This window comes from Falco rusticolus, chromosome 2 (assembly GCF_015220075.1).
Source record: "Falco rusticolus isolate bFalRus1 chromosome 2, bFalRus1.pri, whole genome shotgun sequence".
NCBI lineage: Eukaryota > Metazoa > Chordata > Aves > Falconiformes > Falconidae > Falco > Falco rusticolus.
Genome location: NC_051188.1, coordinates 70,625,581 through 70,646,167, shown reverse-complemented (window position 1 = coordinate 70,646,167; position 20,587 = coordinate 70,625,581). Strand labels below are relative to the sequence as shown.

At 40.4% G+C, this 20,587-nt stretch overlaps 1 protein-coding gene across 5 annotated transcripts in view; it reads right to left on the bottom strand.

Annotated features, from left to right (window-relative positions):
* Positions 1-20,587, bottom strand: part of VWA3B (von Willebrand factor A domain containing 3B) — a 74,004-nt gene that overhangs the window by 46,206 nt on the left and 7,211 nt on the right. For 4 of the 5 annotated variants that reach the window (XM_037376076.1, XM_037376079.1, XM_037376077.1 and 1 more), the window contains exons 6-10: positions 19,309-19,559; positions 17,131-17,290; positions 11,641-11,810; positions 9,721-9,845; positions 2,704-2,820 (exon numbers count right to left, since the gene is read on the bottom strand). In XM_037376076.1, the coding sequence (XP_037231973.1) occupies positions 2,704-2,820; positions 9,721-9,845; positions 11,641-11,810; positions 17,131-17,290; positions 19,309-19,559 (823 nt within the window). The remainder of the gene's footprint in view (positions 1-2,703; positions 2,821-9,720; positions 9,846-11,640; positions 11,811-17,130; positions 17,291-19,308; positions 19,560-20,587) is intronic. The other variant, XM_037376080.1, reaches the window with a different exon arrangement.

Sequence of the window (20,587 nt, the reverse complement as noted above, 5' to 3'; positions counted from 1 at the left end):
TTTCTCTTATCAGAGAATTGTTTGTGATAAATTCCTTTGTAAATGGAACAAACTCATCAGAAGACAGAGAGTGACGAAGATAAATAGCTACAGGATTAACATATAAAAGGAATGTTCTTAGTAGTATGAAGGTTGACTTAACCTTCATACTGGTTGAATTACAAAATTCCAGAAAGGAGTCCTGTATAAGATGTCTAATTTCAAGGAGAATCATTTGAGAAAATGAAACAACAAAAGATATAATGGAAAATACAGTCAAAAACATTGGTTAACATTGCCATTGGTCTTTTTCAGAGGAGGACATTTAAAGTAAAAGGCAAACTACAATGTCTTTGGAAGAGATTTTACTGTGTTTCCCTGCAATACTGCCTTTTTATAGGCTGAATATTGCGCCATGTATCCCAAGCCACAAATCACTTGTGTAACAGCTTAACATTTTCTCTAGCTCTACGCCCTCCTTCTAGCATTTTTAATTGATACTGAAAGAGATAGGATTTTTTTTTTTTTTGTCTGATCTGGTATGACTGTTCTTATGCTTACCCTTTTATGTCATATGGTCTTAGAAATTTTCTAAGGACCATCTTAAGGTGAGGCACTGCACATCTCTGGATACTGGTAATAGGATACAGGCCTTTACACTCATTCATCACTCGATCAATAAACCACACTTAAACCAAATGGCCCAGCAGTGGTTCTCATAGAAGGGTGAATTTATTTTGTCACATTTTAATTTTGGTGGACCTAGGTGGTATAAACGTCTACTCTGTTTAGATGCAGCTACAGTGACAACAGTATTGAGATCCCGAGCCTGTAAACAAACCTATGGAGTCATCTACTGCCTTAACACACACAGAGATCAGCCAGCATCAGGGCAGGTGCGGCTGGAGCCTGTTCATATGGAAACATCTGCTTTCTGATTGCTTGTGGCCCTTAGAACAGTCAGTGTGGCAAGTCTCACAAATCCACTCACATAATTTTAAAAAGACAACTGTTATTTTATTTGTTTCACATGCTTTATGTAAAAAGTAGTGTCTCAGTTCACGTAACTAGTGCATTATCTGGAGGGTCAGCAGAAAAATTGTCTCTTTTTCTGTTTCTTTTCCTGCAGAACATTACAGTCTTCAGAACTATGTTTTGCAATAGAATATTTTAAACAGATCAGGAAGGCAAACCAGGATGAAATGCAGGCAAACAGAAAGATTGCAGTTATTTGGATCAATGGGCAACAGTCAAATAATGCTGAAGAACTGATAAATCCCACTGTAATTTCCTTTATTTTAATTCATTTATGAAGTGATTCTGTAAGAAGGCAAACAGAAAGAACATTCAAGCTGCATATTTAGGAACACATAAATCAACACTGAAAACAGGGCTGCTGTTTCAGCTTTACTGTGGTCTTTTTGTTCATATGCATTACTGTACAGCTGTTTAACTTCATATCAGAAGTCCTGCTAATTCAGAAGATGCTATTATCAGTATAAAGATCAGTATTATGCCTTCACAGAAGAAAAACCTCAAGCTTAAGTCCTGCAGAATTATGTTGTTTACAGATGTGCAAACCCAGCGCAGGCAGAGAAAGTTCCCAGCTTCAAATCTTCACCATCACCACCCTAGTCGCGTATCTCAATACACCACTGAGAGTTTAAGTGACTGACCAACTGACTGTACAAAGCGTTCCTCAGCAGGTGATCCAGCCTCCACCTAGCCAAAGCAAAAGCAATTGCACTGCAAAAGCAATAGTGGAGCTATACAAAATCACTGATGACTTGTGCTAATTCAACTTGAATCTTGTATCAACTTATGCAAAAAATACCACCAGACACTATGTAGGTTTTTAAAACCAGGGACTAATGTAGAATATAGGCACTGATAATCACAGCCATGATCCTGAGAATCAACCCCAATCCACACTAAAGCTGCCTAGATTCCACAGACTGCCAAGTTTTCAGTATTTAAGTCTTGTCAGTGTGATCATTCTGCTCCAGAGCATGCCCAGAGCATCTTCAGCCTAGCAGAACTGAGAAGCTTCTCACCACCCTCTGTTTAAGCCTCCCAGAGATCCAGAAAACAGCTACGCTCTATCTCCGATAGGACTCGACGCAATCAATATGCACAGAACAACAAATGAACTATATACTGGGCCAAGCATAATGGTGGGAACTATTAGTTTAATGAACAAAATATTTTTCCATGTTTCTTAACACAAGAGTTGTCAGAGCACTTATCCAGAATTGGTTTCAGTCATCTACCTTTGACTAAGAAAATTCAGACCCACACTTCTTCCTTTTTAGGGGAATGAATTAGCTACCAGGTTGGAGGCTATCCTAAGATGACCGTGATGGGACAGAGATGATGTACTTCCCCAGCACTGTGTAGAGCAAAACTGAAAGATTTACTGGCCCAGGCAGAGAGGGAAAGACCACAAAAAATTAATTTCAGTATCTAGACAATTTCTAAACATAGTCATTGGTGAACTAAAAATGGTGTATTTCAGCCCGAGCTGTTAAAGTACAGCAGTAAACAGAGATTTGTAATGGAAAGTTTTAAGTAATCCTAATTTTAGATGCCAAGTATAGGTGCTACCTGTGTATAGACATTTCTGAGAAAATCATACCCAAATTGACATGTAATCAAAACTATTCACAAATAAAATATTGATCATTAATATAATGGTAACTCTCTTGAAAGAAACATAAATGATACCATCTTGAGAAGTCAGCTGGTCAGATTCTGATAAAATTTCTTGAACTTGTCTTGCTGTACTCCTGGCTTCCTCCAGTTCCCTCCAGATCAAAAAGACATCTTCACGGACACCAGCTACTGCAAAAGAAATCAAAAATAGAACTTAATATTTTGAGACAACTTCTGCTTCTTGCCACTCCTCAATTACCACAGAGTCATTGGGTTCATCCAGGTGTTGCCATATAACCTTGTTTTCTTGAGGTCCCATTACAGTGACAAGTGCTGTTCTTTGATAGACTTCAAAAAAGGGCTCAAGGTGCCCAAAAAAGGGCACCAGGACACGAGAGGTGCTTAACCTGGTGGAAGTAACCTTCAGAGCTGGCCACAGATTGTTCCCACAGTGGAAGTAAATCCTTTTTAACACTCTTGTATACTAATAAGGGAACACCACAAAGAAATTCATGCTGTCCCCTGAACTTCATTCCAAAACCTGGCTCCAAATACTAGACCAAATTTTGAAATTTTAAAGAGAAGATATTTTCAACTCTTTCAACTCCCTTAAATACATAAATACTTTCATTTAAAATTAAATCTTCTTTTCCTGAGGCGTATGTGATAAGCTAAGTTTATTTTCATCCTAACAATTCTCAATAGTCATAAATTAAAAAAAAAAAAAAAAAGTTTTACTATCAGATTATATTCTCAAAAAACTGGAAGAATGCAAAGCTGGAGTTGATACAGAGGTTTCTTAATCTCAATAGATATGTTTGTTCTGATTTAAAAAAATTAAGTACCTATTTATTTAGTAGAGTAGCTATTAAAATCGAGGCACTATGTATACCTAAGCAGCATGAACACTACTCAAATGGGTTAAATTAGGTTAATCTCAGAGTTTAAATTACAATATAGGACAATACAGAAAAACTGTGCGTAGTGTTATAGCAAAATTATAACAGAAATTGAATCATGATCTATCCTAACGACAAATTCAGACTACAGCCTATGGCAGATTACATCCTATTACTGAATTCACATAAAGATGCTGAACAAGGCAAAAATCTCTTATTATCTAGTCGTTCAGTTAATATACAGTGGCCATTCACTGTATAAAAGATAAGACATGCAAACTTGTCTACTAAAGTAGGCTATCAGTAAAAAAAAAACCTGATGATTTTGTTCTTTGATAAACTTCCTTGAAATAATAATACAAAAGTTTTACAGAATAACAACTCAATTTTATTTGTGAAATGCTTTCAGTTTCCAAGAAATATTTTGAAATGTGTTATTGTACACTGCCATCTCCTGGGACCTTCCTGCATTTCAAAAACATCTGTTTCAGCCATTAGGACAAAGATCAACATTTCCTAAATCACAAAAAGCTTTAGTAAAGCAGATCATTTTACAACATAAAACACAAAAGGGAGGAAAAAACCTTAGTCTGCTATCATTACCTTTTAAGTTTAAGAAAAGTATTTTGTTCAAATACTTCATAATGAAGTATTTCTTTTATAAACACTCTCTCCACAGAACGCAAAACATGCAAAATCTGAGCATTGGCAAAATTCCAGCAAGTAAGGAGCTAGAGATTTTCTGATGAGTAGTCAGTCATTGAGTGTATATATATACATACATATAAATACACAAACACACCTGTTGTCACACAAAACAAATGCATTCACACCACACATGCACATATTTCTAAATTTAAGACTGTTAAGAATGCAGTTCTGGTGGAGCTGTCTCCAGCTAAATCTCGATATCCTCCATAAACTATTAAATACTGGGATCCAGGTTTAATTTTATGAGTGCTTTTAATGTTATGTTTGGAAATATTGGAAGAAGTATGCATATTTCAACTACCTTTAAAACAATACTGATGATATCATTGTGTTGCCTCATTTCCCCTTAAACTGATGCTATGGACTCATCACATTTACAGGATTATTGTTACTGTCCCCAGTAAAATATGTATATTGAATTGGTGTTACACAAGAAGGTATTTTTTTCCCTATTTATGCTGCAGCATAGCAAAGTAAAACTGCATGCACTTTCAAAGCAAGTATGTTTGATGACATTATACAGGACAAATGCAGGCATCAACAACTGCATATTGTAGCGGTCAAGCTGCTTAAAAACCCTTTTATCTGGCAACAGTTTTTCCTGGATTCAACTAGGAGAGCAGGTTGTAAGCAGTGACATCTGCAGCAACTTTCTCTCTCCACACAGGAGGCTCACCTCCACCTCAGCCTTTTTTCCACTCCAGCTAAGGAGGAGTGGCAAGGAAAAGCTATGCCTTTCAAAACTGAGCCCCCAAACTCAAAATACACATACAACTCATATTATCTTCCAGATGTGGTTCTCAACCTGCGGCCTGTCCTTTAAAGCACATCAGTGAAAAATGACCAAGAAAGTACCAACCTCTCTTTGGCTTCAATTCCCTGTGCTCACACCTCAGCTGTGCCATTTCTGGGGGCTACCAACCAAAAAGCAGCTGAAAGTCACCACCCCTGGGTTACGGTTCCCAGCAGCTCCAGGCCACTGGCTCTTGCACACCTTCAGTCACCCATGTCCCAGGAAAGGCCTCCTCTTAAAAAAAACGCCTTATCGCCAGAGGGAAAGGTCTCTCCCTGTCCCCCCTGCCGTGAAGCATCCCCCACAGCCACCCTGGCTGGCGGTTTAACGGCCAGAGCCCTGGGGACCCCCTGGTTCCAGTTCAAAAACTGTCAAACAGCAACGGCGAGAGGGCGGCCACCAGACAGGCATGCACGAGGGAGCCGGCCTTCACACCCTGCTGCCTGCCCTCGGCTTGCACTGGCTGCAGCCAGTTGTTTTCAGCTCTTGTCACTGCCATCACGACCCTGCAGAGCACCTCACGCTGGGTAACGTTTCAGACGTGCCATGCCCTCCGTTAAATGGCATTTCTGTTCCGGAGGAGGGTGGCCCTGAAAAAGAGGAATAGGATGGGGAAGGGTGAGGGAAGAGCCTGCGGCAAGGGGCAGAAGCGTTTTGCTGACACTGGTGAATTGAGAAGCAAGACGGTAGGTCTAAGCAAAACCACAAACACACTTGCACATGTACACGGAAACTCATAACCACCCTTATTTCCATTTCCCAGTTATTTAACATGGTCAGGCAAGCTTAAAAGAAGCAGTTTTTAAACACCTTCCTCCCAGCAGACAAACTCATCCATTTAACAAGCCACTGCAACCCATTAGATTTCATACTCAAGACATAAAACCTGCTGAGAAAAAAAAAAAAAGCCCATACAAAAAAAAAAAAAAACCAAACAAAAAAACAAAACCAAAACAACAAACCAACAAACCTGCAAAATTTATAGTATCTTTGAAACATCAAGCAAATGCAAATGCAAAAGCAGCTCATGGAAAATACCATTTTGTACTTCTTTGATTATCTGACTTAAACCATGGAAGCAAGCAAATCCAAATATAATGGAATAAGATCTATTTTAAACTTCATTTGCCTGCAAGGCAAGATGAGCAGTTTCATTTTTTCAGTGCTGGTCCCTTCCTCAGCCTCTACGTGGCAGCAGAACATAGTAATAGTCCCTCAATCATTGATTTTTGAAATCTCGACTGGGAGGGGGATGAATGGAGGTACAAAGGAGCACAGAAGGGGAGTATGCAGCTTTACCTGTGTACCTGCCAGGTCAAGCAGCGCTGAAACTCACTGCAGCCGGATTCTGCCCCTTTCCCACTGGGCAAATGCACAAAGCACATGAACTTTGTACCCCATGTGGCATCACAGAGTGGCTATCTGCATCACTCTCTACATATTAGCAAAGAGATTTGCCAGGCCAAGGTTACGCTGCTAAGACCAGACAAAGCCCATGCAAGGGAAAAGCAGAGGCAATGATTTTTGCTACACCTTGTAGGCAACGTAGCTACTCTTAAGACATTACCCTGACCCTCCAAAGGGAGAGTTCAGTCTCTCCCATGTCTCTGTATATAAACAGTGCAGAGTTTATTGACTTGAATGTCATACAGGAGGCTGGTGCTTTTATGCTTCTCAATTTACACACAGCAACCTGAAATTTCCCCTGTGGCCATCAGGTAAATGTGGAAAGCCAAGCACATCTAAGAATACAGCCTCACACTGCTCACAAGGAGGTCAGATGCGTCCCTCTTTGGATTTATCACATCAGTCAAATCCTGATTTCAGTCCTGTTGCATTTTCTTTACGCGTACTGGCTCATCTATTCTACCACACAGAAAAACACTGCACAGATTTTTACCGTTGTTTCTATTTCAGCCAACGAGGACCCACTATTCTTTTCAAGATCTAGTTCAAAACATTATTGCTTTTCAAGCTGTTTAGCACTTGTCTCCCTGTCATTCCAAGCAGATATCTGACACAACTGTGCCCCTTCTCAGCAAGAACCTTCTTCTCCACAGCTTCCACCACCTCTTACCCTCTACGTCTTCAAATTTTAACTTAAATTTCACCTCCCTTCCACTTATAATTCTAATTACATAACACCATTGCTTAATTCTGCAGCTTTTTGCAGATGAAGAAACTACACTAGCAATGTAGGCAGAAGTGATAACAGGAAAATGAGTGCTGGATGAAGAGGTATCACCACATCGGTGAAATTAGGCTTTATGTAAAAGCATTGCTCTGCCTTAAGTAAATCTGAGTCTGCCAACATAAGGACCTTAATTCTTTACTGGCTTACACCTGTTTTGATCTCCAGCAGCCACTCAAAACATATGTAAAAAAAATCAAAATTTGGCAGTTTCTCACGCTTGCTTTCTAAATGACTGCTCACGATGCAAAACAGGGGAGAACAGAGCTCTTATAAAGTTTTAAATAGTTTACTTCCGACTTGTTTTGGTTAAGCAAATGAAAAAGAGTGAACATGAAGATATCCTGTATTTGCAGAACAGTTATTCAGTGGATATCCAGAAAACCATCAGATGTTCTTAAAACAGCTTTTCCAGTCCATAAAACATAATTATGAGTTTCAGTTTCCAACTGTTGCATTTGTGGTATGAAAAGAAACATAATCAAAATATTCCTATGCCTCCCCTTATTTGTGTTAAAGAAACACCACACTTGGAAGATTAAATCTCCAGTTTGTTCTCTGTTTATCTCTTTGTATAGTTTATGCCTCACATCCAAGAGCCAGTTTCAGGGCCCAATAGTGAGTAATCGACACTTTTATTATTATTGCCTTCTACACCCTTGAAGGAGTCTCCGAAACAAGAGACGTCAGAGGCAGACCAGAATAACGTCTCCAATGCGTTTCCTTCTCAGAAAGGACTTTAGATTCTGCATACAACTGAAATGCTCCAATTGGCTGCCAGTGATGTCATGACTGTGCTTATAATACCCACTAAATGCAGAAAGCTGTGTTCCTTTTTAATGTGTAAATTCTACTCCATAATAGCAATAAGACACAACAGACAATGCACTTCAAGGGGATTACTGCCCTTTTGAGCGATTAAAGCCATTCAGCTTTCAGCTTTAGAAACAGTGGTGAGGAAGTAATTTCAGTCATACAGGAGCTCTAGGCCCATCTATTGAAACAGGCTGACTGCCTGGGGGAAGAGGAAGCCAGCTTCCCCCACGCACACCCCCAAATGGGGTCCAGCAAGGAAGCACTTGTAGCAGACTGAAGGCAATCATTATACTATTCTGAATTAGTACAAAATGAGAGAGAGGGTTTTGAAGCATACTCTGCTCTTGGTTTCTAAACCCTTTGTGGGTGAGGCTTGAGTGTCCCTTCAGGAAGCAAAAGGAGGTGGCACCTCAGTATTTTACTTCAGGCCTCCCACTATGGTTCTCTTGTACTGTTATAATCACAGTACTAGTGAAGGATGGGTTAGTGCACACAGAACTAGACTACAACTTAGGAAATATGGTCCAGTTAGTCCAAAACTGACAAACAACCTTAGGTGAGTCACTAAATCCACCATATGGCATATATTCCCTAGCAGTAAGAAGAGGGTAACAGTGTTCTACCTTTGGGCCAACACTAATGCCCCACAGCATAATGGGGATGTGAACCATTAGAATAAAGATACACATCCTGATACTTAAAAGAAATAATTTTTTAATTTGATGTCCTGCTGATAAAGATATCAGACCTGACATACACGGCCTCACTTCACACCACAAGCTGGTCTCCCCCTCAAGCTGGCAGAAACCCCAGTCCAGTCCCACTGAACAGCAAGGCTGATTTAGCCAGAGGAAGTAGCACCATGAATAATAAGAAAAACACAGAGGCTTTCTGCCCACATCCACCCCTTAGTAAAACCATTTCTTTCTGTTATTTGTTTCCCCCTGGGTTTTTTTCCATCTATTTTTCTTCCCCTCTTTGCACCTTCTTCTCTATAGCTATTTTACTATGCTTATTGGCCTGTCTTTACAAAAAATTCAGATCTTGAGATAAGCAAGTCAACCTCATGTGGATTTAATCTCCTTATACTATGTATGAAAGTGGCCTGTATTGATGTGGCTGTTGTATCAGATAATCTTCCACACTATCACCCTTCTTTTCTGCCATTTCTCTATACATTTCCACAAGATCACTGGCGTAAACATACCAGTACTATTCTTCGTCTCCCTAAACCAGGGGTCCTCAAACTTTTTAAACCAGGGGGCCGGTGCGCGGATGCAGTGGCAGGCAGTCATCTGCAGCTGCTTGGTTTCCCCCCCAACCCCCAGCAGGGGCGGGGGCGTTCTGTAAATACCGGGGGCCGGACTGAGGACCCTGGGGGGCCGTATCCGGCCGCGGGCTGTAGTTTGAGAACCCCTGCCCTAAACAAATGATGTTCTTGTCCCTTTTTTCACTTCTCTTCATTCTCACATGCATATCCCTCTACACTCTTCACTTCTCTCTCTTACTTTCCCTCTCCTTCCCACCCACAGAATGCCCATTTGACCAGTCCTGTCCTCACCCCACTCATGCCTACAGAAGGCTTCTTTTGATTTTACGCTTAGCAAGTTCCTATATTAAATTTCTATTCTGAAGCCTCACTGAGAAAATCAGTATCACCTTGGGTTTGTTTTATCTACCTAGTGGCATTCGCCCTTCCACTTTTCTGGAATTCAGGACAATTAGGCATTTTCCATCCTCTTCACATTTTAGTGCAGGTCCAGTAGCATCTCTGTAGTCATTCTTCTCTGTAAAAGCATGAAATCTGTAATACAAAATGGGCTTTCAGCAGTACATAAACTACATACTTTCCTAATTTTAACAAGATGTATGTCACACATGCAAGATCATAGTGGTGTACAATTTTGGAATTATTTGCTTATCTATTAAAGATATCTAAAACTTCAACTACAACAATACTATGAATATTATCAAACTTTTTATATACATTTAGGTACATCTGAAGTCTTCTCATGAAGAACATCCTTTCATTTTGGTATCATTTACTCTGAACCACCTTCCTTTTCAATCTCCTGGAAATCTATTTTTAATTAATGCTTTTAACATGCTGAGCAAGCATGTAATTTGAGATGTCTGAGATGACACTAACACCTTTTTATCAGATTATACTCCCAGTTAAAAGCCCAAGAAGAACATTTATTTCATTATCAACATACAAATCAGGAAGTCAAGCAGACTTATTTAGTTTCATTTTCAGAACACAAAAGGTCTCAAAGAAGGAAAAAGATGCATTTCTAAAACAAGCTCAAGCCATGAAAAGCCCATGAACTAGGCCATTCCTATGGGAAAGCTGACTTAAACTTATAGATAGTTATTAGGCAAATACATATCCACCAGTAAGGCCCAATAAGTATCTGCACCAAAGCTAGATGCAGGTAAAAAGACAACAGTAGGAATCGTATCAAACAAGACAATTCCTCTCAGCTCTCTGCCATAACCCTTCTTGCCTCATTCTCTACCATACAAGAAATATTCACTTTCCTTTTATAAAGGAAGTAAAAACACTGCCAAAACAAAATGAAGGATGGTGACTGGTGACTGGCAATGTACCTGGTATTGTGGAGGTATCATGGTTCAGAATAAACACAGTCATCTTAGACACACATCAGACCAAAGCAAACATAACACTTTCCCACAGTCTTGCTTTCTGGCAGATACTCTATGTCTTAAAAGCTACTTCTAAACACAGATGGCTATAAAAGAGCTAAGCAGCTGCCATCTTACCAATTGCTCTGCTGTCATTTAGGAGATTTCTACTGTTTGAGGTCTTCCCACTCTTGCAGAAACAGTGAAACAGAAAGAGCTAGCAGCCATTTCACAGCTCTGTGACTGTAAGGTCACTTCTGTTAAGCAGACAAAAACCTACTGACTCCTTCTGCCCTCCTGCTGTTCAGCCTGAGTTTGATGTGGTGGGGGGTTGTGTTTGTTTGTATTCCTTGTTTTGATATCAGAATCAAGATGAAAGTTTTATTATCCTTTTCTACTGAGGGATGATTCTCACCATGCAGCTGATTCCCAGGATAAACTAGCCAATGCACCATGTGGAATATAGTCAGTTTCCACCAACCATAACAAATAGATGCTAGAAAGCATGGTACAGAACCACATTTCCACAAGACCAGGCCTGATGGATGACACCACATCAATTTTCTGTTGTTCCAGGAACTGCCCATTTAGGACAGGCATTACCTTTTCAGTACAAGAAATACAATACAAACTTATGTTGTGACCCTTCCCCTGAACAATTTTTCAGACTCCAAAAGAAGAGCAAATGACAGATGATTTGTGATACAAAAAAGGAATGGCCTTCCTGCAAGCCAGTGAGCGGAGAGAAGCTGCTCTGTTTGAGTAGGTCCTGCTTTTTAGTCATATTTTTTAGACTATTTCCCCAGTTTCCCTAGATTGCTTATTAAACTGCTTTGTCTCATTTTCATCATGAATAAAACAGGGATGACACTCAGCTATCTTCCAATACCATTCCTAGCAGCAAAGCTCTTTACAAGTACTGAAATGATGACTGTGCTGCTTCTTTGTCATACCTGCCAGAGGCCAAGTGGCTCAGCTCTTTGAGAAAAATAATAGTTTCATCTTCCCTAGCATTGAAAGATACAGTGTTGACTGGACAAGGGCCATCAGAAACCTTCTCGAGGAGTAGCTGCTTTGTGTCCACCGGAACATCACCCACAGCAAAGTAATAAACAGCTTCAACCTGTCATTAAACAGAAAAAAAAAAAAAAAAAAGGGGAAATTGGAAGTCACTGTTTTACATTGATGCCTGGTACTTACTCAAGCACTGTCCTGTGCTGAGTACTGGTAGGAAAATGTGGTAGAACCAATGCGTCACTTGGGCTGTAAGATTTTCAGTTCTTCGGTTCTCTCTCTCATTTACGCCTGTAATTCAAATGAAGTCCACACAAAATTTTCTGAATTGAGAAGAGAACATGGCCCACAGCCTCTGGGTCTGATTCTGCCCAATGCAAGCCCCTTTCCACAGAAGTTAATTGAAACTAAAGAGAGGTGTAAGGAAGAAGAACTGAGACAGTGGAATAGATTGCCCAGAGAAGCTGTGGATGCCCCATCCCTGGAAGTGTTCAAGGCCAGGCTGGATGGGGCTCTGGGCAACCTGGTCTAGTGGAAGGTGTTCCTGCCGATGGCAGGGGATGGGGACAAATTAGGTGATCTTTAAGGTCCCTTCCAACCCAAACCATTTTGTGATTCTACAGTTATTAGTGAAGACAAGGCTCTGTGCCACATTCCGTCTCTGAAGAGAGATGCTATGCCATGCCAAGGCTGAAAATCAGTCAGAACACTTACACCAGACACACTTCTACTGGCAGCACTTTTACTGGCACCATTCTTTCAAATCTACTGCTGGTATTTACAGATAATTCATATTTTTTCTAACTTTCTAAGGCAGGTTTATGGTGACCACACACACTTAGATTCTGGAAAAGTTATTCTAAGAAGAGAGAGAAGCTGAAGAAATGTCCTTTAGTTATTGCTTGAGTATTACATTACAAGGGATTTCATGTTACATGCGCTTATCCATGTGACAATCCTCATGGTAAGTATGCTTCTTGAATTTTCACCACCATTAAAAACAAATATAAAAAGAGGTATCCCATGATGATGTTCAAGACAATAAGTACAGCATATCAGTCCTATGGCATGGTACATACCAACAGATAAATATCCGATAAATAGTTGTTTAACTGAAAAAATACGCTCAAATATGCTCACCTCTGTGCCCAGCAAGATCATGGAGCAGATCCTCCTGAAAACTATGCTAAGGCACATGGAAAATAAGGAGGTGACTTCCAACATGGCTTCACTAAGGGTAAATCATGCCTGACAAATTTGGTGGCCTTTGACGACAGGGTTACAGCATTGGTAAATAAGGGAAAAGCAACTGATGTCAGGCAAAGCATTTGACACTGTACCACACAACATCCGTGTCTCTAAACTGGAGAGACATGGATTCGACAGATGGGCCACTCACTGGATAAGGAATTGGCTGGATGGTCACACTCAAAGAGTTGCAGACAACAGCTCAATGTCCAAGTGGAGACCAGTGACAAGTGGCATTCCTCAGGGGTCGGTATTGGGACTGGCACTGTTTAACATCTTTGTCGGTGACATGGACACTGGAATCGAGTGCACCCTCAGCATGTTGCTGATGACACCAAGCAGTGTGCTGCGATCAGCATGCTGGAGGGAAGGGATGCCATCCAGAGGGACCTTGACAGGCTTGAGAAGTGGGCGTGGGTGAGCCTCATGAAGTTCAACAAGGCCAAGGGCAAGGTCCTGCACCATGGGTCAGGGCAATCCCAAGCACAAACACAGGCTGGGCAGAGAATGGATCGAGGCCAGCCCTGAGAAGAAGGACTTCAGGGTGTGTGTTGATGAGAAGCTCAACATGGCCCAGCAATGTACGTCTGCAGCCCAGCAAGCCAACCGCACCCTGAGCTGCGTCAAAAGAAACACAGCCAGCAAGCTGAAGGAGGCGATTCTCGCCCTCTGCTCTCGTGAGACCCCACCTGCAGTACTGCATTCAGCTGTGGAGTCCCCAGCATAAGAAGGACACGGACCTGTTGGAGTGGGTCCAGAGGAGAGCCATGAAGATGATCAGAGGGCTGAAGCACCTCTCCTATGAAGAAGACAGGCTGAGAGAGTTGGGGTTATTCAGCCTCGAGAAGAGAAGGCTTCGGGGAGACCTTATAGCAGCCTTCCAGTACCTAAAGGAGGCCCTACAGGAAAGCTGGAGAGAAAGCCTTTCTACAAGGGCATGTAGTGCTAGGACGAGGGGGAATGGCTTTAAACTGAAAGAGGGAAGATTTAGATTAGATGATATAAGAAAGAAATTCTTCACTCTGAGGGTGGTGAGGCACTGGAACAGGCTGCCCAGAGGAGCTGTGATGCCCCATCCCTGGAAGTGTTCAAGGCCAGGCTGGATGGGGCTCTGGGCAACCTGGTCTGGTGGAAGGTGCCCCTGCCCATGGCAGGGCAGTTGGAACTGGATGATCTTTAAGATCCCTTCCAGCCCAAACCATTCTATGATGCTATGAATGACTAGCAATCCTAGGTCATGCACCACTAAAGACAAGACACCTGTTCAAGTCTGGGATGGCACTGCGGAAATGTTTCTGCACACACGTAATTTCATGCAGTAGTAAAGCAAATTCAGAATAACCTGTACACGCATTTCCAGTAGTGCCTTTGATACTGATTCATATTTCAGCTCCCTGAGTCAACAGACTGGCTACATGAACATCTTTTGTCCAGTTTGTATTTGAAGCTTCCAGGCTCTGGGATCCCTGCACTCTTCCACATCATTTCAAACTCTCTCCCTCCTCTACCTTTTGCCACAAATGCTTGGGCTAATCCTCAGTGCTGGAAGAGATCTCTCCCAAGCAGCAACCCAATCTCAACCTAGACCAGGGAAATTAATGAAGCAGCACCTTGACACCTCAGGCTTCCCTTAAATCTTGTAGAGGGGGGCAAGACACTCCATGTGGGAGGCAGGGCCCATAGTTACAGACAACTCTTGCTTGGGAACAAGTGGGTCTGTGATCAGCCAGGTTTCCTGGCATCACTGTTAATGTTGGTCAAATACTAAAGTTAAAGAGAAGTATGTTTCATTAAAGTGCAAGATTAAATAGAATACTTATTAGCTTTAGAAAAAGGTGCACAGAAACAAAATGAAAGAACTGACACCGATCTGTGCTTTAGTTCAGTTTTACAAGGTTCCCTCTCTGTTTCATCCAGCTAAAAAGCTATCCAAGCATGCACAGAGCTCTCCCAGCTGAGACCCAGTCCTTGGACAACACCTTGCTCCTATTCCTTTTGCTGAAAGTGCTCCTGACCTGAGGCAATGCCTGCATATTGCACAACCACTTTTCCTTGTGTTCCTTCAGATTCACATCTTCTCCCCACTCCCTCCCAAGACTTCCAATAATTCATAAACTTGATATTCAATAAGGATATCAGTTTTCACACTTCCTCCAAAAAAGTGCCTGCCTCTGCAACTTTTAAAATGCTGCCATTTCTTGGGCATAGCTGATGCAGAACCAGCTCCTCACAAGAAAATAAACAAAATTGCAAACAGCAGACAATTCACTCAACTACAAACCCAGCAATACCATACCACAAAGGAAATGTTCCTTATGGGTTAGTGGGGAAAGGTTAAAACCTTTCCATTTAGTCCTTCATATTTTGAGGAGTATAATTTATGCAGCCATCTAAACAAGCAAAAATACTACATACAAGAAAAGGAAGAATACCATGAACAGTTCCTCACAGTCTTTACCTTGGTGAGAGATGTGTTTTAGATGGGTGACCCACACTTTGCAGAGTGGGACCTGTACAGAACCATCAGTTTAAAACTGCGGATGCATCTGTGGCAGGTAGAGCTCAAACAATTGCAACCTTACAGCAGAGTGATCTTGAGCTTGGGACTGACGGGTCACGAGGAAAGGAAATCTAGGGAGTCACCACACATGGGAAGAAAGATCAGCTAAAGGAATGACAGGAAGAGCCAAGTCTAGGGGAAAAAAGAGCTATTGTTTTGAAACCACTTCTGTTGATGAAGCCAGTTCTGAGGAATGAGTCATTTATGACGGACTGTTCAGTGAGTATGCAGCTTTTGCCTAGGACTGAATGGGGTCTCTCCAGCCTGAAGTACAGTGAAGCTTGCACTCAAATGAACTGTCAGTTATGAATGATAATGACTATATTTAGGAGTAATTGAAGATGGTTTTATATTGAGCACCTGCCACAACTGACTCCCCCAGATTGCCTATTAGCTCACCAATGTCCAGAAAGAAGTAACAGACAACTCACTGTTGGACAGATTTTAATTTCTGTTTATTCATACACAGACCCACCAGATCCAACAAGCCTTTTTTTTTCATCCAGAAAATACTGAAATCTAAGTGGTTTGGGGGTTTTTTGTTTCCCACCAGGGAATCAGTAATATACTGCAAATTTAAAATGGTAATAAAATTTATAAAGGAAGCATTTTAAAAAGCATCCATAAAAAAATCCCACTGTTGCACAATTTGTTCCTCACCCAGTTCCTTTTTACTATCAGTTTCCAAACATCAGGGTTCATCTGGATGAGAATCCAACAGCACAGGGAACCAGAAAGAAACTCAAGCCTAATTTACCTTCTCCTTCAAACAACATCTCAGAATGCTATTTATAAAGGAGTTAGAGTTGGATCTGTGCAGAGGCATGGATCTTAATGGCAGTGAAACCCAATGACCCAAGTCCACACACAGTAGGCCCAATTTTCCATTAAATTCAGCTGCTAGGGAGTAGAAACAAAGTACATTGTAAGCAAATTTCATAAAATAGCTCTTTAAGAACACAAGTTTTAGGTGACTAGGTAAAATGATGGTATATATGTTTTATGTCTTGTGACTCTGCTATAATGGATAAAGTAATATGGTACTTTTAGAAACAGGCAGAATTTAATTGCAACAATGCCTGTGCATGCTTTGTTTTTTTGTCCTGGAAGAAACTCTAGCTATAACCTGGCTGATGGAAAAGGACTTGCATACCCCTACCATGAGTTAATGCTTAAATAAATCTCTGTACTTACTATTTGGGATTTTAAATATAATTTTTCATGAGCACTTTGGATACATAACAAACTAAAAATGGTTTCCCTGCCTTCAATAATGTTGATACTAGCAATTTTCTCATAAACTTGAAGCCCTGAAAAACATATACAGCAAAGAAAGTGGAATGGAAGATGTTCTCTCTTTTCTTTAATGACTGAATATGTTATTTATTCTGTGTACTCTAGAAAAGAAAATAAACAAGTTCCTGCATTCAAAATACAGTACATTTACATAAACAGGCCATCAGTAAATATAGTATGCAGCTACACTTGGGGAAAAAAACTTTCCCAGTGCTGTCATTAATATTTATCTCTGCAATATTCATCTGGGCAAATCACAGCAGCCAGTCTGGCATTGAATATTCTTGTATTTACTTGAGGCCTCTGAAAAGATGTATGAGCTTACCGCCTCATCACTCATGGCTTCCAGCAGGGCTTCAGCAGAGCTGGTATGGCTGGCAGCTGTCATATGGTCCAGCTTCCAGAGCCACTTAGCAGCAGACTTTACAGTATGCTCAGACACTGGAGTAGATTTCTGTTGCCACTTCATAAGATCCTGAGCAGCCCTGAAAATGACATTAACTATAAATCAGAAATAGTGAGAATAATGCTGGCAGAGCAAAAGAGTGAAGCTCTGCTATTGTTACTATTCTTTTATATTCTTAAGTAATAATTACAGTAAACCACAGATACTAAATTCTGACTTGCAACAGAAGTAGTAGGGGAAAAATTAAACCCTTTTTTGAGACAACTGTTTCCAAAACAAGGCCAAGAGAGTTAAAGTACTTTTAAAATGGTTCCTAATTTGTGTCTTCCTTTAACATAAAAAAACAATCAGGTTTTTAAAATATATGTATAAAAAAAAATCTGGCTTCCACAGATCTCTTTCCACAACTTGCTGTATGACCTTTGTGTCAGACCTTTTTAACTGACAGCTTTTCTTGTAGTAGGGCTGATCTTTATCTACCCATCAAAATAAAACTTTTGATGCTAAGCTTTTTGGTATTTTAATTGATCAAAAGCCTTAGTCTTAATGGCAGTACAGAAGTACAAAGTGTATGTGCATGTAAGCCTGTGCATTTGTACAGAAAAAGACAGAAAGCAAATAAAAACCCAGCAGGTTCCAGCATTTGTGACATTCCATCAAGCGCTATTTTGAAGAGTTTCCTGCGTATCTAAAAGACAAGTATATTTTCCAAGATTCTTTTAAAGTAATAATTTATATACTATGTTGTCTTTTGTCTCCCTCCTGCAAAAGCAAACAAATCAGTGAACACAGTTACTGTGCTCCAATTTGGCTTTGCAGATCATTTTTAAAGAAAATGTTTTATGTGCTTTTCAAAAGCTATGGAAGTGACCTTCTACTTTTCAAATCTTGGTTGTGTCACAAGCTAGAGAATTAAGATAGGGCACCACAATCAAATCTGTAGGACAAAGCTTGGGTAAAACAACTTTAAGAATCACAAGTGTAGTTACAAGTTACCATTGTGGAAGGAATTTTAAAATCGTATGACCTAATTTGTGCATTGTTTTTTTTTTCCTAGTCACAAAATCCAACTCATCTATTCAAACCCAAGCTTATGTGTTCAAACTTTTATGCATATATGAGAATTTGTGCAGAGATAAATAAATTTGAATAGGTGCCTCTATTATTCTATCTGTAACTAAACCCAAATTCATTTACTTATGTTAAGGAAACAAGCACTTGTCTTTTGTTATGGAAATCTAGTATTGTTTCCTAGTTCTGCTACTGATTTCTGTGACCACTGAAATCTGTAGAAATACAAATGACTATGCTTATGACTAGCTGTAAGGCAGAAACCTGTAATTGCCTAAAGACACAAGAATGCCTAGGCAGTCAGATGGGACCTCACTGTTTCACTCTTTAATACTTAGATGCCTGAAGAGCATTACTGCTGTTGCAAAGTCCCCCTTATCTTTCTGGTTTTCTATGCTATATTTGTAGAAGGAATATACCAGTATTCAGGTTCTGTTAGTCTTTATCTGTTCTTCAGGGTAATAATGGTCTTCTGTTAAATGGAAGTAGCAAGCTTAGCATGACTGTGTGGAAAATCTGTAGATATTAGCATGACATGAATCAGGACAGTTTTGACTAAAGAAAACGTATTATCCAAACTCATGTCTATATGATATGTGACTCCTTTTTATTCGCCAGCAATAGGCATGCATGCATTTCTTTGTTCAGCCTGGAGAAAAGAAGGCTCTGGGGACACCCTGTTGTCGCCTTTCAATACTTAAAGCCGGCTTATAAGAAAGATGAAGACAGACTTTTTAGGACAGCCTGTAGTGATAGGACAAGGGGTAATGATTTAAAGTAAAAGAAGGTAGATTCAGACTAGATATAAGGAAGAAATTTTTACAGTGAGGGTGATGAAACACTGGCACAGGTTGCCCAGAGAGGTGGTAGATGCCCCATCCCTGGAAACGTTCAAGGTCAGGCTGGACAGGACTTTGAGCAACCTGGTCTAGTTGAAGGTGTCCCTGCTCATTGCAGGGGGATTGGACTAGATGAACTTTAAAAACCCCTTCCAACCCAAACCATTCTATGATTCTTTTTGCTTACCGAATGAGGTTGAATTTGGCAATTTGCGTCACCTGTTCCATGAGTACCATAGAAAGCGCATCCCGACATAGATCAAATTCAGTTGGATCCGCAGTGCCAAAATCCAAAACAATGACAATGCACCGTTCTTGAATAACTCCAAATATCTGCCGGCTCTCACTGGTTAACCATTCCATTCGCTGCTTATATAGCTTAATAGCTCCCATTAGACAATCCACAAAATGAAGAATCAGTTCTTTTTTGGCTGTCAGCTTTATTTAAATAAGGGAGAGAAGGAAACTGAACATCAAGACAAAAAACACAAATGCAGCCCGAAGCTTAGGACAGCTGCAATAGCTGGTTTGCAAGTGCCAGATATGCCAGCCAAGGTAGCAGTGAAAACAACCCATTTTTCTTCCACTATTTCAAGAGCAAATACTTGACAAATGCATCTAAGCTGCAAAGAAAAGACATTGCATTTTGTCCTAATTGCTTTTCATAATCTTTTTATATGAACATGGGACAGTGCCAGTGGGTTGTCTGACTTGTCTGTCTCAAGACTGGTGCAATTAGAATGAGCTGAACACAGGCTGGGATGTAGAAGGGGTTGAAGAGCAGATGGGTGAACAAACAAGGACACAGAAACTTTGTACGCTCTTAGACTAGAATTTTGACTGGCTCTTAAAATTTTGTACAGTGATACAAGGGAGCTTACAGTTTGGTTCGTTTGGTTCTGGGGCATTTCAATCTCCACCTTGTCTTTAGCATTTGAAAGGAAAATGTAAAACGTTTCCTGTTTGCACTATTATTTTACTAACAATGCCCAGCATTACAGATCAACTAACTATTTGTGGGTAGGTACTTAGGCAAATTTAGTTCAGACAACTGCAATCAACAACTAACACTTCCCATAGTGTATCACTAAAATAAGAAAAAACTAGATTCAGTATTAAAATTAAAACCAGCTGATCCATCCTATGAATATATGTATACACAGTCACCATGCAAAGTGATCTGTAGGTTTAAAAATTAACCGCAGGTTCCAGTAAAGACATTCTCTCAATATCTCTGACCCATGTAAGCTAACTCACCATCTACCTTCTACCTGTAACTACCTTTCCAGGACAAAGTACCAAACCTTGGATATGTTAATGTTTTTAGAGAAGAACTTTTCTCAGGGAGAAGGTATTTTGTGTGATAGTGTGCATAAGTCTTCCTCACATTTGTATTTTTCTCTGTTCTTTAATGTCAGCTAGGGCCCTGTAATGTGCCTCCCAGATACAGTCTCAGGCTGTCTGCC